This window comes from Rhinopithecus roxellana, chromosome 13 (assembly GCF_007565055.1).
Source record: "Rhinopithecus roxellana isolate Shanxi Qingling chromosome 13, ASM756505v1, whole genome shotgun sequence".
NCBI classification, from domain to species: Eukaryota; Metazoa; Chordata; class Mammalia; order Primates; family Cercopithecidae; genus Rhinopithecus; species Rhinopithecus roxellana.
This window is the reverse complement of record NC_044561.1, coordinates 47,637,203-47,660,606: the sequence shown is the minus strand read 5'-3', so window position 1 is coordinate 47,660,606 and position 23,404 is coordinate 47,637,203. Positions and strand designations below refer to the sequence as shown.

Here is a 23,404-nt window from a genome sequence, read left to right as displayed (position 1 = left end):
CTGGGGAAGAGTGAATCAAGGATTTGTCACTCACTGGCTCTGTGGCTCTAAGGGGCACAGAGCATTTCCACAAACAAACATCCCGTCCTTAGATGAGGGAGCAGGTCTGAGCTTGGGGAGCTGCGCTGGGGACCCTGGACGCTCCATGGTGGCTCTCCTGCCGGTCAGTGGCGGGCAGTCTGCCAGTGTGCCTGGCGCATGGGCTGCCTGCCTGCCAGAAACTGGGTGAACAGCGAGCATCCCTGAAAGGATGATTCTTTTTCTAACGTTAGTGACTGTTGTTTACTCGCACAGAACTGAACCTGTATTTAGAAGAATTTTGTTCAGAAGTATTTAGCTCTATAGATGTTACTTGAGTGCCTGGAGGCATTGGGCTTGGTGCTCTCAGGAAAACCTACAGGAATGAGATACAGTCTTCCTGTCTGCTGAGGGTATCAGACTGTGAGAAATTTAGACATTTTTAAAGTGGCAGCTGACTCACGCCCCAAGATGTAAACCAGCTCTTACAGGAGCACCAAGAGCCAGGCTCTGTGTGCTCAGGACCAATTCGTGCCAGGGTTGGCATTTGGCAAGTCAGAGGGATTTAATTGAGGTGAAGTGGGCAGAGGGTCCTGGGGCAGCAGCAGGAGGAAACAGCATGCAGGAGGTGGAAATCAGGACATCTGGGGAAAGGTTGAGTGGCCCAGCTTATCGGGGTCATCGGATGTGTTCAGGGAAGCAGGCAATGGGAAGGCCAATGGCAGTGGAGGGTAGAAGTACCAGACAGAAGCATTTCCATTCCAACCAGGAGACAGCGGAGAAGCAGTCCTCATCACAGCTGGGCTCTGGGGAGCGGCCTGGCAGCAGCGGGGCAGTGGATGGGCGAGGGAGGAGAAGAGTTGGCGGAAGCGCTAGGCTAGAGTCATTTTCTAGGAAGAAGGCAAGGTGGCCTCTCACAGCTGCAGTGGAGGTTGTGGTGTGAAGGGTTGTCCACAGCGTACACATGGTGGGCTTAGCCGAAAGGCTTGTGTAGGCAGACCTAGTTCAGTCGTGGCCACATGTGAGCAGTGAGAGATCAGGATTCTGCTGCTTGGTCTAGCATGGACTCAGGAGCCAGACTTCCTGAGTTTGAATCCCAGCCCTGCAATGTACCATCTGGGCAGGTGAGCAGCTGAGCAGCTTGCTTAATCCTCTCCGCACCTCTTTGCCCCATTTGCACGTGGGAGATAATAATAGTGCCCACCTGATGGAGCCATTGGGCAGGTTGAGTGAATTGATCTATGTGAAGGACTTAGAATAGGCCTGCACATCATAAGCTCTGAGTAGACACCAGCTTCTGTCATCACCGACACTCACCCACCCTCAGCATCACCATCACCGCCACCCTTTTCGTAAGCTGTGATGGGATTGGGTGATGTAACACGTCACATGCTCAGAACAGCACCTGGTAACTGGCGGCCTGACAACTGCTACCTGTTGTTGTTGTTACCAGGATGAATTCTGTTCCCGGGGGCCCTGTGACCAGTCTCTTTTCCCTTTTCTGGCTCTAGGGTGCTGCTGTGGGGCCCAGCGGCTGTGGAGCATCATAAGACATGTCGGAGCCTGGGCAGGTCATTGTGGCAGCAGCCGAGCGTCAGGGACATCCTTTGCCTGCTGGACCGGGATCGGATGATGCAGACCATCCTGCACTTCCCCCAGAACCGGAGGCTGCTGCCCTCCGAGGTGCGGCTGCTGCTGTTCTTTCCCTACCCACCCCGTTGCCCCAGCTGCAGGGGCTCCATCTGCACCCTCAGCTTTGTTTTTCTTGTTATTTGCCTTTTTATTAAGTAAGAATCTTATCATATTTAAAGGTACGGAAACCAGACCCTCATAAGCCCACCACCCAGCTGTGACAATGATCTGCACTGGCCACGTTTGTTCTGTTTATACCACTCTGATCCCCTGCCCCCAAGGAGTTTATTTTGCAGCAAATCCCAAGGATCCTAGCATTTCATGTACAAGCACTGCTTTTAAAGAAGTACTTTGTTTTATGCCCTTAAATGTTCAAAATAATTTGAACTCTGGCAATAGTGGGTAAACAGTTATGCCATACAGGTTGAGAATCTCTAATCTGAAAATGCCAAATCTGAAATGCTCCAAAATTTGAAGCTTTTTGAGCACTAACATGAGATAGAGACGCCTTTGCTTTCCTGAGGCTTAGTGTACAGAGACTTTGTTTCATGCACAAAATTATCTTAAATTCCTGTATAAAGTTACCTGCAGACTATATATATTATGTGCATATGAAACCTAAATGATTTGTGTGTTGGTAGACCTACCTCCCATCTCCAAGCTATCTCATTATGTATGCAAATATTCCAAAATCTGAAACACTTCTGATCCCAAGTGTTTCAGATAAGGGATACTCAACCTGTATTACCTTCATGAGGTTGAATCACACATTGTTGTTGGTTTTGGCTCTTTCAGGACACACAGGAGCTGATATTCAAAGACAAGAGCAGGGTGGATCTTGATGGCCTCTACGACCCCTGCTTTCTCCTTCAGCTTTTCAGTGAGCTGACCAGGCCGGGTAACTGCAGCCTTCTCTGGGGTCAGGGCTTGCTATGCATTTGCTATGCATGACTTCTTAGAGGTCAGGTTGATTATGGTAATTATTGCCACAATTACCGGATGAGGACCTGAATCTTGGAAATAATTCTTAAGGGTTCTTCAGCCACCCTCTCATCTGTTCATTCCAGTGATTTTCAGCAAAGTCACAGTTAGTATTTTGAACATACAGTGATGTAAAAAAAAGTTGTAATTTTAAAATCTGGGAATGTCCGATTATCTTTGATGTTTCCCTAATTCCTAATGATGAGCATTTTCTGCATTTTTATTAGTTACTGGTCAAATACCAACAGAAATGAGAGATTTTATTCCTGAAAATGAGTCAGCCTGCTGAGGTTGCCTTTTTCTTGGCTTAAATACATTTTGGAAATTATGTTTTGTGTCTAGTAGCCTCAGAGCAGGAGTTCTTGTGGGTGAACGGGTTGTGGAGAGAGAAAGAAACACGTCCATGTAACACACATTGAGAAACACTGAGATTGATCTTCCCAGGCTGGTCAGGTCTGTTGGTTGGGAGCATTCTGACAGCGTGCAGGATAGCTCATTGTGGCTTAAATTTGCATTTTTCTAATGGCTAATGATGTTGAACATCCTGTGGCTTATTTGCTATCTGCATATCCTCTTTGGTGAAATGTCTGTTCATGCCTTTTGCCCATTTTCTAATGGGATGTTTTGTTTTTTGTTTTTTTAACTATTGTGTTTGGGGATTTTTTTTTTTTTTTTTTTTTTTTGTCTTTCTTTTTTTGACTATTGAGCTTTGAGTGTTGTTTATATATTCTAGATACTAGTACTTGAAAGGATTTGTGGTTTGCAAATATCTAACAATCCATAGCTTATCTTTTAATCCTCTTAACAAGCTCTTTCACAGAGCAAAAGCTTTTAATTTTGATGAAGTCCAGTTGGTCAGTTTTTCCTTTTATGGATCATGTTCTTGGCATCTAAGACCTCTGTCTACCCCTAGATCCTGAGAAATTTTTCTTGTGTTTCTATCTAAACGTTTCTAGTTTTACTCTTTACATTTAAGCCCGTGATCTGTTTTGAGCTCATTTTTCTGTGAGGTGTGAGATCTGGGTCCCGATTCATACTACTTCACCTGTTGTTGTCAGTTGTTACAGCCTCCGTGTGTTGAAAAGTCCATCTGTCCTGCTTGTGACTGCTGGCCCAGATGGGGGTCCCAGCTGCTCACTGGGCCTCCGCAGGTCTTTCCTGGTGGGGACAAGTAGAAGTGGGGGCCACCGAGTCACTACTGGGCATGCTGAATGTCCTTGCTCTCTGCTAGGCTTCCTCTGACACCCCAGTAGGGTCAGGAGGAGTGTACTGTCACTGCCCAGGAGAAGAAGAACATCCTGCCTCCCTACTTGGCCTTCTCTGATGCCACCCCAACAGGGGATCTGGGGTTCCTCCTTCCAGCCTGGCAGGGGTGGGAGTCTAGGCTCCACCTTTGCTGATGTGACTGGGAGTGGGGCACAGTGAAGTGTTTGGCTGAAGTATCGCCATTATTGTCTCAAAGTTTTCTGCTTTGTTAGGCAGCCTTTTTTCTTTTTCTTTTCTTTTCTTTCTTTTTTTTTTTTTTTTTTGTTACAACAGACTTTTGTTCTGGCCTTTGTGTGTAAGAGAGCCTGTCGACATTTCCAGGTTGTTGACTTGAGCTCTAAGTCTAGGACAGATGAGGCAAGAAGACAACCCAGGAATGCACTACCTTGTTCTTTGGGTCTCAAGGTCTCTGCCTGGTCTGCTTTCTTCTACCTTCCAGAATCATCTTATATTTGTTCTACAAATGATGCTCAGTATTTTTCGTTCTACTTGATAGGAAGAATAAGAAAAAGCATGTCTACTCTATCTTGCCAGAATTGGGAAGTCTAAGTTCATTAATTTTTAACATTAGGTAATAGATTCACAGTTTGAAATTCAGCAGGTGCTGAAGGGTATACAGGGAAAATCCACTTCCTGCCCTACCTCTGGCCATAGTTTCCTCATTCTAGAGGGAGAACTGTTGCAGTTCCTCATGTTTTCCTAGGTCCAGCTTGAGATTCCAGTGGGGTGTGCTGGGGGTGTCAAGGCACGCATTTTGCTTCTGTGCTGGTTCGCACGATCCCTGAATGGACTCCCAGACTTCATAACTAGGGAGATTTAGTGCACTGGGGAGACCGTGTTCCACTATTCATCCTGTTTTCCTCCTTTTTAAACTTGAAATTTTCTTTTCTCTACAAATGCTCCTACCTCTGAATAGATTTGCCAGTCCTCTATCGGTGCCCTTTGTATCCCTTTTAAAAAGATCAAAGAGGCTGGGATTTCATAGAGATCTTCCCACAATAGGCCTTTGTGTTGGCTCTAGCTCCCCTTGGTGAGCACTGTGCTCTGTTGCTGAAGCTAGATTTTGTTTGCAAGAGAGCAGAAGGCATTTCATACAAATGTCAGATTACGGTAATAGCAAACGGATATCTTAATTGCCCTGATGGCGATTTTAAGCAGCAGGATAACTGCAGCAGATCTCCTATTCTGTGGCCAGAAAGCTCTTCTGATTTCTCCTGTGCCTCAGTGGCACTAAGTCTGTTACTCATCAAACATGGAAATAAAGTTTCCATACTCTAAAAAAATGCAAGACTACTGAACATTTTAACTTTAGTGAATTATGACAAATCATTTAGTCTGTCCTCTCTCTCACAATAGAGCTTTCAGGAGAAAAAGGCTTGGAAAATGTTTAATAGCAAAATCAGGATGTTAGTTTTCATGAAATCTTGAGTAGTGTACTTCCCCCCCACCCCCACCCCTTGTTCTGGGAGGACTTTTTTGAAGAGCTGTCACTAGTAAATGGTCTTTCAAATTAGGAAAATGTACCAGGTGCCAGTTTCCTTATGTTAAATTTCCAAATACATCTATTTTAAGTTTTACTGGTTTAATACAGGTAGAAAAATTTGCAGAACTTGTCTTTCCCAATCTTGGAAAGGAATTGCAATAGCCAAAAATTTACACAAAAATTTCTTATCAAAGTAGAACGTTTCAAAAGGCATAGAGGTGGAGAGGGAAATGGATATACCAAAAACAAAAACAAAAAACCACTCCCCGAAAAGTACGTTTATTAGATGTTGCTCTGGGCATCTTGTCATCCTGAACAAAAAATGGAGGCCTGGTTTTTAAACAGATTTCATTGATTGCTGAAGGGAAGCATACCCATTCGTTGGAAGAGGCAGATTCCTGGCACTAAAATAGTTGAAGTGTGACATATAGAAAAGTCAGTAGTAGTGACCCCACCAGCCAGATCAGGGCATAGAACAGTAAGCAGCTCCTCAAGCCCCTCCCTCCCTCGAAGGGGCCAGCATCCTATATTTGAACTTAATGTAAATGACGATACACATGATGCAATCTTTTCTGCCAAGCTGCATTTATCCCATGTTATGTTTGTGAGATTCAGCTACACAGAGTGTAGCAGAAGTTCTGAACAGTATGTTTTTACTTCCTGCGGTGGCGCCTGGGTCCAGGTATTGCTAAACTAACTGTAATCCTAAATTGATCATACAATTAATTTTTATATGTGGCTGCCAGTCTTGAGAGTAATTACAGTCTCACTGCTCCGTTTTCAGGCTTTTGCTGAAAATGGGAACCTATTTTCTTAACCTTATTGCTTTCCTTCTCTGAGTCCTTGGCCAAGAAACAGGGCCAGCCAAGGCTGTTAGCAATGGCAGTGACAAATGCTTTTTCCACAGTGAACTCTTGTCCTCAACAGAACTGGGCTGAAATCTACAGCTCATAATTCACACATGCCACAAGGCAGCCAGAACAGGAAGCCCCATTTGCAATTATCTGAGCCTCATCACCAGACGACCAGAGCATGCAGGTTCCTCTGACTCTTCTCACTGTGATGAGTCTAGCCCAGTGGGGTGCCTCTGAGGGATATTATCTCTGATGCTCCAACAGCACAGTTACATTGCTACTGAAGCCCACTAAAACTGGGGCACATTTTTTTTAAGAGTCGGGGTGTCACTCTGTCACCTAGGTTGGAGTGCAGTGGCATGATCATGGCTCACTGTATACCCAAATTCCTTTCCAGCCGTCCTCCTGCCTCAGCCTCCTGAGTAGCTAGGACTGCAAATGTGCACCACAATGCCTAGCTTTTTTTTTTTTTTTTTTTTTTTTTTTTGGTAGAGACTGTATCTCTCTGTGTTGCCAGGGGAACTCCTGGCCCCAAGTAATCCTCCCACCTCAGCCTCCCAAGTTGCTGGGGGATTACAGCAACTTCAGAGGCTAGGTGAGCCATTACACCAAGTTTTGGGGCAGTTTTAATTTTAATCCTTGATAACTTGTCCTCATTAAGCCATTTTGATCTGAAGGTCTGTTAAGGCCAAGTTGCTATTCATGAGGTTCTTGAAACAAAGAGAATGGCATTTATAAATATTTTTAAATAGCCTATTATGTTTTCAACATTCTGAAGGCAGCTCTTTTCCACAAGTGTTACAAAGCCAAGATTTTCATAGACTAGCAGAGATGAGCACAAAACAGGAAACTGACTTTTCCTCATGGACACGTGGAAAATCCATTTGTCTCAGAATGTCAGTGATTACTAAAAATATCCCAACCAGCTGAGTATTAGCTGCTTTTAGTGAGTATAAACTAAATGTTTAGACTGTTCTCTTTCCCAAATGTAGTCCATTTACCTATATTTGTTAAGTACTTATGTAGGTGTCTCTTAAACACATTTCTCCCATCTTTTGTAAAACAATATAATTTTATCTAGTTTGGTGCTTTTAAAGCTTTTGGATTTCTTTTCCCCTCTTACCAGAAACAGTCACTTGTGAGAAATAAGAAAATTAGACTGGGCATGGTGACTCATGCCTGTACTCCCAGCACTTTGGGAGGCCAAGGCAGGCTGATAACTTGAGGCCAGGAGTTTGAGACCAGCCTGGCCAACATGGTGAAACCCCGTCTCTACTAAAAATATGAATTAGCTGGGCATGGTGGCACATGCCTGTAGTCCTAGCTATGCAGGAGGCTGAGACACAAGAATCGCTTGCACCTGTAAGGCAGAGGTTGCAGTGAGCCAAGATTGTGCCAGTGCACTCCAGCCTGGGCGAGAAAGGAGACTCTTCTCTTTAAAAAAGTAGAAATAAGAGAATTAGAAAGTCTTAGTATTGCAAATGGGTTTCTTGAAGGCAGCATATACCTAGATTCTGCTTTTTATCTAATCTGACCATCTCTGCCTTTTAATTGGAGTGTATACATCATTTATATTTAATGTGATTGTTGATCTGACTCTAAATCTCTTTTGTTGACTTTTAGCTGCAACTTTTGTATGTGTATGAGTGCATGCATGCATATTTTTACTGGTTGCTTTAGGGTTTATAGTACACATCTTCAATCTATGACAGTTTATCTTCAAGTGAGATGATAACACTGCATGTATAGTGTAAGAACCTTGTAACAGTATAGATCCGTTTCCTCCCATCTGGCTTTTCTGCTATTCTTATCATGCATTACACTTCAGTATGCTATAAACCGTGCAATATATTGTTTTCGCTTCAAATTGTCATTATTTTTAGAGGAAATGTAAATATTGGATATTTGCCATATTGCTACCATTCCTTTGTGTAGATCTAGATTTCTATCTGGTATCGTTTTTCTTCTTCCTAAAATACTGCCTTTAAGAATTCTTTTTTTTTTTTTTTTTTTTTTTTTTTTTTTTTGAGACGGAGTCTCGCTCTGTCACCCAGACTGGAGCGCAGTGGCCAGATCTCAGCTCACTGCAAGCTCCGCCTCCCGGGTTCACGCCATTCTCCTGCCTCAGCCTCCCGAGTAGCTGGGACTACAGGCGCCGCCACCTCGCCCGGCTAGTTTTTTGTATTTTTAGTAGAGACGGGGTTTCACCGTGTTAGCCAGGATGGTTTCGATCTCCTGACCTCGTGATCCGCCCGTCTCGGCCTCCCAAAGTGCTGGGATTACAGGCTTGAGCCACCGCGCCCGGCCTAAGAATTCTTATAGTTCAAGTCTACTGGTGACCAATTATTTTAGCTTTTTTTTGTCTGAAAAAGTCTTAACTTTTGAAAGATTTTGATGGGGTATAAAATTCAAGGTTGACAGTTTTTTCTTATAGTACTTTAAAGAAGTTGCTCCTCTGGTTTCTGAATTGGTTTTTTGTTTTTTTTTGTTTTTGTTTTTTTTTTTTTTTGAGACGGAGTCTTGCTCTGTCGCCCAGGCTGGAGTGAAGTGACGCAATCTGGGCTCACTGCAAGCTCCGCCTCCCGGGTTCACACCATTCTCTTGCCTTAGCCTCCCAAGTAGCTGGGACTACAGGCGCCCACCACCATGCCCGGCTAATTTTTTGTATTTTTCAGTAGAGATGGGGCTTCACCATGTTAGCCAGGATGGTCTCGATCTCCTGACCTCGTGATCCACCCACCTCGGCCTCCCAAAGTGCTGGGATCAGAGACGTGAGCCACTGTGCCCGGCCCCTGAATTGGGTTATTTCTGACAAGAAATCTGCCATTCTTATTTTCATTCTTCTGTATGTCATGTGGCTGCTCTTAAGATTTTTTTAAAATCACTGGTGTCAAACAATTTGATCATGATGTGCTTCGGTGTGATTTTCTTTTTGTAATAATGCTTGCATGATATTCTTAATGTTTTATGTTATTGAGTTTCTTGGCTTTCTAGGTTTATAGTTTTTTGGGGTTTTTTTTGGTCAGATTTAGAAAAGTTTTGGCCATTATTTCTTCAGATTTTTTTCAGGGACCCCAATTACACATACGCACAGGACACTGATGTTCTGTTCATATTTTTTCTCTCTGTGTGTCAACTTGGATAGTTTCTATTGCTGTCTTCAGTTCACTAATCCTTTTTGGTCTAGTGTCTAATCACTGATAATCCCATCTGTATTGGTCCATTCTTGCACAGGTATAAAGAACCTGAGACGGACAATTGATTAAAAAAAAAAAGAATAGGTTTAATTGGCTCATGGTTTCATAGTCTATACAGGAAGCATGGCTGGGGAGGCCTCAGGAAACTTAATTATTGTGGAAGGCAAAGGGAAAGCAGCACATCTTACATGCCAGAGCAGGAGGAAGTGGGGCCGTGCCACACACTTCTAAACAACCGGCTCTTGTGAGAACTCCCTCGCTATGTTGAGAACAGCGAGGGAAAATCTGCCCCGAGATCTAATCACCTCCCACCGGGGTCCCTGCCTCCAACACAGGGGTTTATAATTCGACATGAGATTTGGGTAGGGGCACAAATCCAAACCGTATCACCATCCAATGTGTTTTTCAGCTCAGATATTTTCGTTTTCATCTCTAGAAGCTTGGTTTTGGGTTTTTGTATCTTCTGTGTCCCTGCTTAACATGCTTAATCTTTCTGTAACTTTAAAAAATGTCATCAGTGGACTGTCTCTTATTGATAGTATATTCCATGATTACTCATTTGGAGTAGTCATTTCAGTTGGCTTGTGTTTGATTCCCAATTAGGCCACTGGTCACTCTATCTTGAGAACATCATTGTGGGTAATGATCAAGATCAGTTTAATCATTAATCATTAATCCCTATTCTAAGGTTCTTCTTGATAGTATTTATCTTGTAAAATAGCCTGGGCTTTTATTAAGGAGTGGTGAGGTGTCCTCAGTTTTATTAGTGGAGAGCCCTCTAGGTTGTGGTAAGGCACATCCCCTCATGTGTCTGACCTTCTCCCTCTCTCTTTGAGTCTACTCCACTCTCGTAGTGATTGTCAGCTTCTCTAGGCCTCACAAATGGCAAATGGATACCAGCCAACAGGCTCTCTGGACCGTAACTTTTGATTAAGCTTGGTGAGCCACTTTTCTGTGAGATTTGTGTTGTTTGTTTGAAGGAAGAGCTAGGGTTGCAGAGTGAGTATGAGTGAGTCCTTTGTCAGGCTGGTTGGCATCAGCTGCCTTTTCCTGCTTTCACTGCCATATGTGCTTTCCTCGGTGATGCTTATAGACAGGCGCCCGCAGTGGAGCAAGGTGGAAGCTGGGGACTGATTTTCTCTGCTGATTCCCAGTTGTGTTCCCCAGGCTGCTGGCATGCTGGGGTCTCTGCAGTGGGTCCCAGTGTCACCTCCAATATCCTGACTCACTGGGTGTTCATGAGAAGTAATGAAATTATCCTGGTTGGGATGTATGAGCATTTTAAAAACTGAAGGTATGGTCATTATTGCCACATAAGGAAGAGTTTGTTTTTGTCTAACTTCAGCCGAAGTTAGGAAGAGTTGGAGACAGACTTGCATTCCTTGTGCTTGGCACATGTAGCTATTGGTAAGACGCAAGAGGAAATTTCATTCTCCAGGTTAACAATAATAATGAAATCATATTGTGTGTGTTTCATGCTGTATCTTATTTCCTGTAGAGTTTGTGGTGGATTGTCGAAAATTTTTGGATTCAAATGCTCTGGGCCTAACTGTCACAGCCCTCAGCAGCTATGACCCCCAGATGCGAGCCATAGCCTACCATGTCCTGGCGGCCTACTACTCGCACTTGGAGGGGGCACGGTTCCATGAGCAGTCCCAGGTAAGTAGGAAGAGTGTACATCCTACTGTGGGGGTGGGGGGCTTCAGAGAGCGGGCTGTCCACCCAGTTTGGTAGAAGGATTTACTAAGGAACCTGGAGGTGGTGTATTGCCGGGAGGTCTCTGCTGAAGAACAGAAGTCTGTTCCCTTAGGAGGTGATGCCGGAGGTTGCCTTTGATCCACAACCTCCTGTGGAGGCTGAGAAAAGTTTCTCCATACAGACTTTCTTGTATTGTGTGTAGACAAAATGATGTGACTTCTACTGAGTGTTTCTTTGGTCTAAACGCAGTGGTTGAGGTAGCTATTATCCACGCCACACTGAACCTCAGAAACCTGTACCCCGTGGTGCTGGAGGAACGAGCAGATTAGCTTTTCAGGGCGTGGTGCCAGACTTCTCTCTGCTGTTGTGCACATGACTGACTCCTAAAATAAAAATGAAACGCGTTCCGGAGATGCTGGCGAGTACTGTGTCTGCTCCTGTGAGCTTCGTCTTTGGTGGCCCCTGGGATATGAGGAGCAGGCACACCCTGCCGAGCCCCGGTTCGGTTGCACCAGAGAAGACTGACCGTAGTTCTGAACACGCTCATCTTACGTTTTCCTTTTCTGTTCTGTTTTCAAGCTACTTTACCTGTTGGATGTAGTCCGGAATGGGATTCGAACTCAGGACATGAGACTCACTTTTACCTTGGCTCTCTTCATTGCCAAAGCAGCCCTGCAGATTTTGAAACCAGGTACCACTGGCATAATTAGGTTGAGGGGAAATTGGAAAGCTGAGGCTGAGCAAGTCCATTTCTAGAGATTAGTCCCACAGGTGTAGTGGGTCACACATCTGTGTTCAAGGCCACTCCGTGCTCATGGTCGTGGAAGATGAGGAGTCCCCGAAGTCCCCATCAGCTCTGGACAGTAAATAGATGATGGCTGTGAGGAAGCTCGTCATGGACCCCTATGGGGTGAAATCCAGAAAAAATGAGATGACGAAGCAAAGTGCAGAACAGCATTTATAACGGAGGGAAAGAGTACATGTTCCTATTTGCTTGTAGTTATAGAAAACTATGGTGAGAGCAAGTAAAACTGAAGTTAAAATGTGGGCCGATCACATCATAGGGATTGGAACCCGGGGCTAAAAGCGTGGACACAGCCAGACCGTCCCAGACTTCCCCATGCCCGTTTCTTCCTCTAAGATGGGGTGATGATAGGACCCACTGCCTCTGGCATTGCTGTGAGGGTGATGAGGATCACGCACTTCTTTTGTTTTTTGGTGCTTTTTTTGGAGACACGGTCTGGCTGTGTCACCCAGGCCGGAGTACAGTGGCATGATCTCGGCTCACTGCAGCCTCGACCTCCCAGGCTCAGGTAATCTCTCACCTCCGCCTCCCGAGTAGCTGGGACAACAGCGAATGCCACCACGCCTGGCTGATTTTTTTGTAGAAACAGTTTCGTTATGTTGCCCAGGCTGGTCTCAACTCCTGGGCTCAAGCGATCCTCCTGCTTCAGCCTCCCAAAGTGCTGGGATTACAGGTGTGAGCCACCACACCTGGCCTAGATCACACACACTCACACACATGTAAGTGCCTGGCACAGTAAAAACCCATCGGTGATAGCTGCCGTCACCATCACCGTCATTATTAATCATCAATTCATGCTTAGGCTCACGGGTCCTTGGCTACAAAGCTTTTGGTGTGTGAGTACTGTGCAGGTGTAACCCACATTGTTAGAACAAGGCTCCTTTTTGTTACAGGAATGGGCTACCACTGCTGAGATACTGTGACTAGAAGTGAGCTCATTCTAAGACTGCTTTTGGTTATGGAGAGAAGAATCGTAGAAAGTTGGTACCATCAGGGACCACAGGGTGCTTTTCGTATAACATGGTTCTGTTTCAGATGAGGGAACAGTCCACTCACCATTTCCACCCCGTCCCCCACACTCATAACTGAGGCTCCCGAGGGTAGCTAGCTTGTCAAGGCCCCACAGTTCGTTCACAGTCAAGTTGCTATTAGAATTCAGATCTGATTTTCATCTGCTCCCATTCCATTTTATTCCGTGGGTTTACTTGCCTTGGAGATTTGGAAGGGGAAGAAAATAATTGGCAAAGACCATGACGGTTTTGGTCCTGGGTGTGGCTCTGTCCCACACCGGTGCTCATGTCGGGGTGGGGCGTGTGCAGGGCAGCTTGGTCATGGGGTAGACTCATTGGTGATCCAAGGATAGGAGATGGCAGGAGCTAGGGTGTCTGTTGCCTCTGCCTTGTTGCATTCCAGAGGCACTCAGCAGTGTCTGAGCCTCCCCTGCTGTGATGGTTCCTTTCAGTGAGAAGCTAGAGGCAGGTGCAGCGGGTCGGTGTGGTGTCAGCCCAGATCTGTGGGATGCGTGACCAAGTCCCACCCTTCCCACCTGCTGGTTTGAGCCTGTGCTGTCGGACGGAAGCTGGGGAGGGGAGGTGGCGAGGTCCCTGAAGGACTCAACGTCCAGCAGTGGTTTCTGAGCCAGGAGAGCAAGCCTGTGTGCAGTATGGAGCTGAGGTGTCGAATTGTGTTCTCATTCTCGAGAGCCAGTCCTCTGGGTCAGGATACAGAAGTTCCTGGGAGGGGATTTATGTCCGATACCCAGAACGCCGGCCTCTTAGTGCTGCCAGACCAGGGGGCGTCCTGCTGGGGCCTGCTGTGACTGACTGTCTGCCTGTGTTCTCAGAGGAGCACATGTATCTGAAGGTCAGCAACTTCCTGCTGTCTCACGAGTACTTGAACATGGACAAAGTCCCAGGCTTCTACCAGTTCTTCTACAGCTCCGACTTTGAGGTATGCTTCCACAGTCCTCATGGCCTTCCACAGGCCCCTGAATTGCTTATGCAGCCGCCGTTGTCTACTGCCATTTTCCCCATGGATACTGTGTGCTGCACAGCCCACACGATTGTGCAGGCAGTGACCACGCAGGCCTGCACTTCGTAATGTCTCTGTGCTGTGGACTCACTTCTACATGGTGCCTCACACCTTCAAAACTCTGCTTCAGAGTCCTGAGCTTTACGACACTCTCGTATTTTCTTGGTGAATCACTGGGGTAAATAATTAAATTCTGTTTTTAGATATTCATATTAAATATTGTTTTATAGAATACCTATCTGACTTCAGTTCAGTATTTAAACTTGACGCGATCCTCCATTTCTGACCTGAAGAAATAGAATCAAAGATGAGATCAGGGATTTTTCATAATCAGACATGGAGGTCAGGGCTGCTGTGTTACAACCTTTGCCGCCACTTAAAAATAGTAGTGTTTGAACAGTTGTCAGATGAAAGGACTTTCACTTACTTAACGGTTTTCTGTGTGCCTGGGTCATAGCAAAAAACGGAGCAGGAGTGGGTGTTTGGCCTTCTGCGGCAGGGGATCCGTGACAAGCAGTGCTATGAGCTGTGTGCCCGGCGTGGCATCTTCCACATCATCCTGTCCTTCTTCTACAGCCCACTGTGTGACGAGGCGGCGCAGGTACATGGGTTCCGCAAGCTTATTTGAGAGCGAGAGGTCTGTGCCGCTTCTTAAGGTTTTATTTGGAAGTCAAGCCTCATGAATTCGGTTCCCAGCCTGGACACGACCGACCTAAACCTGGCTCTCAGTTAGGGGAAGTGAGACCTTGATAGCGCCTGTCCTGCTCCCTGCATGCAGAGCGGGTGGATTCACTTGAGGCTGCAGTGTTGTGACCCCCAGTGTCGTGTGTCCTCTGAATATTCTTTACTGCGGCCCTCCTACTGTGTATATGGCCCTTGGCATATATGAAGGCCATCAGTGGGGTGTACTGATCACTAATCATGAGCCTTCGGAGTGACCAAAAAGTCTAGAAACCCCCTGTCAGTGACTGAGGTGCTCTGAGGCACTTTGGAATCACCAGGATTTCACCTACTACAGAAGTTGGGGGTCATTAGAACTCATTTAGAAAGCAAGAGTCAGGTTGAAACAGACAGCCTCACCTAACCAGTCAGGAACCAAGAGCTGGTGTGTGTGCCTTCTAGATATTACAGGTAGGTGGTAGAAGGAAATAGGAAAAGCCTTTAGTATTTTGATTTAATTTCTAGTGTAGTCAGCTTTTGTTTCTCATATGTAAAATGTGGGTAAATAGAGTAAGTCAAGATGAAGAAGCCCATTTGATTAAACTGAATTTGAGTATGGTAACTTTTTGTTTTTTGTGGCATGTGAGAATTCTGAAGCACCCCATGAACACGTCAGGGGACAGTCCCATTTTTATGTCCTCCCTTCCAGGTGGTAAACACGGGGTTGCGTGGCTCGTGGCTGGCGGCCAGTGGCTGGCCTGGAGGCGGGCCTCACGCAGTCCCTGTGCCGGCGGCTGCACGTCTGGGCCCTTGGCTTCTGTGGTGCAGCTTTGCTTGTTGGGTGGGCTCCAGATGATGGATTAATGGAAGTGGGGATCCCCCGGGCCCAGAGTTTGCTGTGGAAGTCTGTGTCCTCTGGCTGTCACTTGTGGGGAAGGGCACATTCATACACAGCCACCGCTCTGACAGACTTAGCACAGCAGGCTTCATTTGCAGCCACCACCTGTAATGGCACCATACCATTACATTTTTAAAACAGTTTCTTTAATCAAGTAAATTGGGTTTTCTCGCTGAAGAGTAACTTCTTGTTTGGGGTTTTCAGAATTGGATTCTGGAAATTCTACAGAATGCTGCCCAGGTTGCCAGATCTGCCTATGAAATCATACGAGACTATAGCCTTTTAACATGGATTTTACACATCCTTGAAAGCAAGTAAGTACCTTTTGCATGCGAGGTGCGCGTCAGGTGGGAAGGAAAGGAACAGAAACAATGATGTCTGCTGCCAGCTCTATTGGTTGGAAATGTCCAGTAAAATCCATGCTCTCTGAAATGCAGTGTCCTCCAATGCTACCATATGCCTGGCAGTCCTCCTCCTGGCAGTGCCAGAGTGCCTTTCCTCCATTCACAGCCTTTCCTTGAGTGTCTCTTGTCTGCCATGGGACAGCAGACACCAGCTGCTGTTCACATCTGGCAGAGTCTGTGCCAGCCTGTCTGGCTCTGTTCTGCTCAGGTCAGGCTCCTCCTCTGGTGTCCCAGCAGCCTTCTGTGCTCTGAAGTAGTGTCCTGTTCTCTAAGGCTTTAGCAGCTGCAACTGTCTGTTGCAGGAAGGCCGGTCTAACAGGTTACAGGGCTCTGCTGTCAGTGCGGGGTCTGTCCTCAGTGACGAGCCCACGTTGGAGGAACAGCACCAAGGGTCTGAACTTGATGATTTATTGTGATTCCTAATTCTCCTGCTGTTTGAGACTGTCTGAAAAGATGAAGACTCTGTCACAGCAGACAGCACTTGGCGGGAGGGCTCTGTCTTACAAAGAACTAACTACTATAATAAGCCTGGGAGAATGCAGGCCCTTTTGTGCATTTTTTAAAAGTATTTCCTGAAATTTCTCTAAAAGAAAGTAATATATCCAAGTATATCTGCAAACAACAACAAAAAGGGGGTGGGGGGAAAGAAATTAATATCCAAAATTAGAATGTGTATTTGGACATCAACTTCAAGAGTGTTTCAGGTTTATAAAAGGCATAATTAGCTAATGTTCCTGGCTAATAATGGCTTGTTTTAGAAATTGAGTTGTTATCATGAACCGGACAGTTTTTATTAGTATGCCCCAGTGGCCCCTGAATTTTTGGAGGGACTTAGGGCAGTCTTCTGTTAGGAAGGTGCACCTTGTCCTGCGTGGAAGCTGCGTTTGTATAGCAAGCACCCTGTTTTTACTTGGAGACTATGCTTATCTAGGGGGATGAGCAGATAGGATTATGGAGGGGGATAGTCTGATCCTGCTGAAAGGACAAGATGTGGCAGATTGAAGGCTGCTGTGCTTGGTTTTAGGTTTCTGGAGACTCCGCTGCTGTCTAATGTGATCTCCTTGCTACACACACTGTGGGTGACCAACCTGGGGGATAAGGCCATGGAGTGGGAGAGCCAGCACCCTTGCCAGCCTAGTTCCCGGGAGCCCGCCAAGCGGCTTGCCTTGCACCTGGTCAATGAGTTCCTTTATGTTCTTGTCGTGCTCATGAAGCACCTGAGGTGAGTCCTGCCCCACCAGGGGGGCCTTCCTGGCCTCTTGGATGCTGTGTTGGTCTGCCACCTGTGGACACCATGTCTCGGTCACGACTCTGGCTGTACCAGGGGAACGCTGGGCCGTGACCTGCTGTGGATTGGGGCAGAGTACCAGTGTCAGGTGTAGGTAGTGTCAGAACATCTATTTCATTAGCTCTTTCTTTCCGCTTCAACTTTATAAGGCTTCTTGTCAAGGCCTCGAGAACTTAACATACTTTTCAAACCTGAATATGCATCGTTTGAGGTCATTTTTAGCCGGCGAGCCATCTACCTTGATACTGTGATTCAAACACTAGAATCAAGTGATGTTTCATAGAAAGAAAGTATTTTCTGTGACTCTAACATAAGACAGGGTGTTCCGAAAGTTGCCTCTGCCTTCATTAGCCTGTGAAGACTCATTGTCCATGAATTCTCTTGAATATTTCAGTATTTTCACCCGATCCCTTGGAGTCATGCTTTTGGTTTCCTTGGAAGAGCTAAATTTCCCTCCGAATCTACCATGTTACAGAAAATACACAGTGTGCACTCATTATTTCTGATTTGGGAGCCAAGTGATGCTAACCGGAACCAGAAGGTTGATAGCAAGAGGATTGTAATCTCAGAAGGAAAAATGTCTTGATAAAGAACAAGGCCTTTTGTTTTGTATTGTTTAAAACTAAATTGTTAAGTCCATGCTGGATAGTCAACCTTTCCTATGTAGGGATTGCCGGAAGACATGTTGGTGTCTAAGAACCAATTGCTATTTAAAATACTGGTTTTACGTTTACAATTGTGTGGAACCGATGTTACAGGATTTAACTCTCTTGGAATTCAGGGAGATCTTTTTCCTCCTGGTGGCCATCAGTCAGGTTTTGGCCGTGGGTGATGACACTGTCCCAGGGCCTCCCTGAGTTTTTCTCACTTCAGACTGGTGGTCAGTGAGGCAAGGGAAATAGGCAGGCCCAGAGTGGAGCCCTCGCAGGCTCTTGGCACCCTGGCTGTTAGAGGTGGCCAAACTCAAGCTGTGTGTTTGGCCACCCTGTTTAGCCAGGGTTTCCGGAAGTTTCTGTGCCTCTAGGGTGCAGATCAGACTCCAGGTCCCCTTTGTGCCTTGCTGGAGTGGCTCACTTTTTTCTTTTCTGCGTCCTGGGGGCACATGTTAGATGTCTGCTGTGCAGGAAAACCTGGTTCCTGGAGGAACTGTGTGTACCTCTGGGTGTGTGATGTCGTCAGGCTGCCGCCGTGCTGACTGCCAGGCTGGGGAGGCAGGCTTTGCTCAGTCTGTAACATTGGCTCCCCAACAGGCCCACCTTGGCCCCCATCCAGCTGACCAACTTCTTCGGGACACTTGACTCTGTGCTGCGGTACCGGGCCACCGTCATACAGGCCTTCAAGGACATGAACAGATTCACTGTAAATGAGATAGTGCTTTCCACCAAGGACGTCCTTGTCCTCTTGCACAAGTGGAGCCTCATTGAAAGAGACCTCAAGCTCCAGGAAGACCTAAGAGCAGTCATTGAGAAGGGCCAAGCCCGGGAGCTCATGAGTAAGTGTCAGGACCAGGACTGGCCCAGAGTAGCCAACACCTCTCTCTCCCTCTCCCTCCCTCTCCCTCCCTCTCTCTCCCTCTCTCTCTCTCTCCCTCTCCCTCCCTCTCCCTCCCTCTCTCTCTGCCTCTCAGCCATATTTCCAAAGCTAATGCGGCTCAGAGATGGGACACATCCATCTTGGAGCCCTGGAGGGGGAGCTGGGCAGCCTTTGAGTTTCAGCCCAGCTGCTTACTAGCTCTGTCTTTGGAGAAGTCACTTCACCTACCTTAGTATCAGGGTGCCCTCCTGTAAAGAGGCTGGGGGTGGCTATGAGCTACTTGCTGCCACCTCATCCTGTAGTGCAGGGTTAAGGAGAAGACTGGAAGCAGGCCTCCTGGACTGAAGCTCTGATGCTGCCCTGATTCCCTGTGTGTAAAGAGGACAGTAATGGCGCCTGCCTCATGGTGTGAGGATTAATGAGTTGGTTATAATAACAGTGATGACAGGCATAGTGAAACATCGAGCACTCACCAGGCTCCTGACGTGGGAGCAGGGCCAGGTGCTCAGGACATGCAAGCCGCCCTGCGTGTCCCCCATTGACACCTCCCCACATCTGGATCTGTGTGGGCAGGAGGGACCCCCATCTCACTACCTTCTCTTTGTGCATTTAACAGAAATGCTCAAGGATAAAAACAAGCCTGTCATGCCAGCCCGAGCCAAAGGCCCACGGGGCCGAAAGAGGAGGCTTGAGGAGGCAGAGGAGATGGCCAACCCTGAGCTGATGGCATCTACCTTGGAGACATGCAAGGGCCTCCTGAGGTCCATCTTGACCTACTGGGGACCAGTGATCCCTGTTTCTGACCCCACTCAGGAGCCTGTGGACTCAGCCAGCCCCGAGAGCAATGCACCAGGCCCTGTGTATGCCACCGCTTCCCTAGGCAGTCAGTTGGGTGCTGCGGTCGGTGGCCGAGCACCCGCTCAGCAGGGCAGAGGCTGCAGGACTGGTTGGCTGGCTTCAGAGCCACGTTTTGCCACACCGTGTGGTCGTGGCTGACCTCCTTAAGGACGGCGCCGTGAGGAGCAGCGTATTCAAGCTGTATAGCCGGCTCTGTGGGGCCGAGGGGCTGGTGGGGCCTGCGCAGGAGGTGGCCTGCCTGTTCAATCTGGTCATGCTGCAGCTGGTGGCCGCCCAGGGCCAGGCAGGGAGTCCCTTCCACCCGGCCATGGAAGCTCTTTGCCTATCTTCTCTGAGTGAGAAGGACGAAGCCACACGAGGTAAGGCTGGTTTTTTCGTTGGAGGCTGAAGAAATGGATGCAGAAGCGGGTCCGGGGCAGGAGTGACTTCTGTGCTTGGAACGCTTCGTTTCTGCCGACTTCCTCAGCTGGCTATTGTGCCTGTTTAGATGGCCTCTTCCGGTTCTGGGGTTGTAGAGAACTTGCCGCTGGGCAGTGAATGTGAAGGGAAGGAAGTGTTTGTCTTCGCTTGCAGGGGAAACCTTTGGTGCTGGTTATGTGGACGGTGCAGAGAGGGCACCTCAGAACCTTGGCATCTCTCCACCCCGCGGGGCAGTCGGTTTCCGACCATTAGCCACATGATGAGTTCTGTTTCACATGTGGCCAGCTGCGTGTGTGCGTGTGTGTGCACATATAGCTTCACATGCCTACAGATGTGCCCATGTGCAGTCTGTGCACTTGGCAGTCACTAGGTAGGAGCCTAGCAGTGTGAATGAGTGAGTAGCACAGGCTCCAGGGGGCCGTTAGAGCTCCAGGGAGGTGAGTGTGGTAACCCAGAGGGCTGTCCTTTCACGGAGGAGTGTGGGGGCGCAGGGGAGGGAGGGGCCAGCAGCCTAGCGGGTGGGCTCACCTGGTAGCAGGGGCGACCTCGCCCTCTGGTCTGGCCGCAGTTGGGGAGTTGAGCCTTTTTGCCTGCAAAGCTTTTTCTTCCTCCTTACCCGTGCCACTGAGGAAATGGTAGGAAATGATTCTGGGAAGTTCTTCTCAAACTTCAGTCTCATTCTTGGCATGGACGGTCAGAACCAGGAAGAGACTTGTCTTGTAACAGCTTTTTGAGGGGATCCACACATATTCATCAGAAGAAAGATAGATTTTCGCCAGGCACAATGGCTCACACCTATAATCCCAGCACTTTGGGAGGCTGAGGTGGGGAGACTGCTTGAGACCAGCCTGGCCAACATAGAGAAACCCTGTCTCTACAAAAATTAGCTGGGCGTGGTGGCACATGCCTGTAGTCCCAGCTACTCTGGGGGCTGAGATGGGAGGATCACCTGAGCCCAGGCAGCCGAGGTTGCAGTGAGCTGAGATCACGCCACTGCACTCCAGTCTGGGTGTCAGAGTGGGACCCTGTCTTTTTTAAAAAAAAAAAAAAGAAAAAAATTTTTTATTAAAAAAGATTTAACACAAAAGTTAAGCAAAGGCAGAATGAGTTGTTGCATCGGTCTGCTCACCTTGGGTTGCAGAGGCCTGTCGCATGATTTATTTGGGCACTTGGCAAAGCCATTGCATTGTGGGCAGGATGATCTGTTTTCGAGCTGAGCAGGTATGCATCCTAATGGCCTATTCCCCTGCTCTTGTTCAGCCTCCGCAGCATTCCTGGTGTCTCTCTACATAAAGGACATCTGGCTGGGGGCCCAGCGGCCTGACACCCTCTTAACCCACATCCGGATGGTGTGTGAGGCCGCAGATGATGCTCCGAGCAGTGAAGAGGAGGTCATTGTGGTGCTCTGCAAGGATGTCGCCAGTGCAGCCTCAGATGCTTGACTCCTGCCGGCCAGCGCCTTGTGCCCTGATGACCAGAGCCTCAAGCACAGCACCGGCTTCTAGAAGTTTGCTTGAGTCAAGGGTTTCCGGAGAAGGCATGGGAAACAACAGGTTCAGTACATTGACTCAGTTCTCTCACAAGAAAAGTCGAGAGGACTTTATTGAACAGTCCAGGAAATGATAAACTCGGGCCTGTGTGTGCCCCGCATCAGAGTTGCAGGGAATGTGGGGACTTCCAGGCCATGAGGCCCATCCATTGCCTCGTCAGGCCAGGCCAGCCCCTTCCTCTCTAGGGGCTTGGAGCTCGTCACAGGAAATAGCTCAAGTTTGAGGCACTTCTGAATGCAGAAGAAATTCATGTGTGTTAAAGCTGAAATGTCAAAAGGTATCAGGTTTTTTTTAATAAAAGCGAAGAGATATGTTTAAATTTTATTTTTCAGCTGGGTGAGGTGGCTCATGCCTCTAGTCCCAGCACTTTGGGAGACCAAGGCGGGTGGATAACCTGAGGTCAGGAGTTCAAGACCACCCTTCCCAACATGGTGAAACCCCATCTCTACTAAAAATACAAAAATTAGCTGGACGTGGTGGTGCACGCCTGAAATTCCAGCTACTCGGGAGGCTGAGGCAGGGGAATCGCTTGAACCTGGGAGGTGGAGGCTGCAGTGAGCCGAGATTGTGCCACTGCACTCCAACCTAGGCGACAGAGCAAGACTCCATCTCAAAAAAATAAATGAAATAAAGTTTATTTTTCTATAAAAAGTCATAACAAAGTTTAGTATGACTTTTTCAATAACTTAATTTCTGCCAATGTTTGTTAATTATTTTATTAAATAAAAGATGTTACACTGAATCCTTAAAGTGTAGAAGTGATTTGACCTCTGCTTTGAGAAGACAGCCTGTAATTTTTAAAGTTACACATCAAAGAGGGGATTTTGAATTTTATAAATGCTTGTTAATAAATGTCTATTTTTGTAAGGTTTTTGTGTTTTCCTTTCATTGTTAAAGAGACTATTTTTGTTCCACGTAGGCCTGCATTTATTTTAAAGGTCAGAATTTTACTATTAATGGTCATATATTAGTTGGTGTTGTAGCTGACAGTCATGAAATTTCGTGGTTTTCGCAGTTAAAATTTCTGTCTGTTCCTTTAAAACTCTCCTGCATACCTGGGGCTCTTGGGGTCTGCTCTGTGGCCTAGGACGTGTCTGTTAACGTACATCATGCTGACAATGCCTTGGTTTTGTGTGAAACATTTACACTTTTATTTTCTACCGGTGTTCTTTAGAATTGTTTGTTTTAGCTGACTTAAAGTTTTAACTAAAGCATGAGTAACACTTGTTGGCATACAGTCCCTTCACCGCAAATAATTGTCTTGCATTGTCTACAAAGCAAGGATCAGTTACCTCACTTGTCCCCCTTCCCTACCCAAATAAACCTTACAACACTGTTATATGAGACTGTCCTGAAGTTGAAATCCCATGTTTAGATCCAAGTTGGACTCAGGCAAGCACTGCTCCAGCAAAACATTCTCTTCCTGGTTCCCCTTAATCTTTATCCCCCTCTCCGAGGCCTATCGATGGGGATTCCTTTGGTTATAAGCACCTCTGCTCGTTCATGCAGAGGGCATTGGCTGGAAGGACACTGGTCTGGGGAATATCCCTGAACCCCATGCCTCTGGGGGCGCAGGGAGGGGCAGTGAGCCGGTGGGATGGATTTCCACAGCTTCATCCCCAGCTCCAGGCCTAGCTGCCTCCCAGGTTCTTAGGGCTCAGCAAGTCAAATACGTGCTACGTCAGGTGGCGACAAGTGCTCCAAAGCCGAGTTCGGCTCAGTCAAGTGAGGACACATTTTCAGCACCTCACCTTCTTTTCTGCACCTCTGGAGCTCATCAGTCCTGCTTGTCTTTGTTCTCCCTTCTCAATCCACTGCCCTGACCTTG

At 47.1% G+C, this 23,404-nt stretch overlaps 1 protein-coding gene across 1 annotated transcript in view; it reads left to right on the top strand.

Annotated features, from left to right (window-relative positions):
• URB1 (URB1 ribosome biogenesis homolog) overlaps positions 1-22,911 on the top strand; it is a 79,021-nt gene extending 56,110 nt beyond the window's left edge. The window contains 12 exon segments of the mRNA XM_010358809.2: positions 1,530-1,701; positions 2,446-2,548; positions 10,930-11,090; positions 11,709-11,820; positions 13,778-13,884; positions 14,423-14,566; positions 15,728-15,837; positions 16,952-17,149; positions 18,466-18,707; positions 19,365-19,627; positions 19,629-19,965; positions 21,287-22,911. Of these exon segments, the coding sequence (XP_010357111.2) occupies positions 1,530-1,701; positions 2,446-2,548; positions 10,930-11,090; positions 11,709-11,820; positions 13,778-13,884; positions 14,423-14,566; positions 15,728-15,837; positions 16,952-17,149; positions 18,466-18,707; positions 19,365-19,627; positions 19,629-19,965; positions 21,287-21,468 (2,131 nt within the window). The 3' untranslated portion in view covers positions 21,469-22,911.
• Positions 22,912-23,404: the final 493 nt, after the last annotated feature.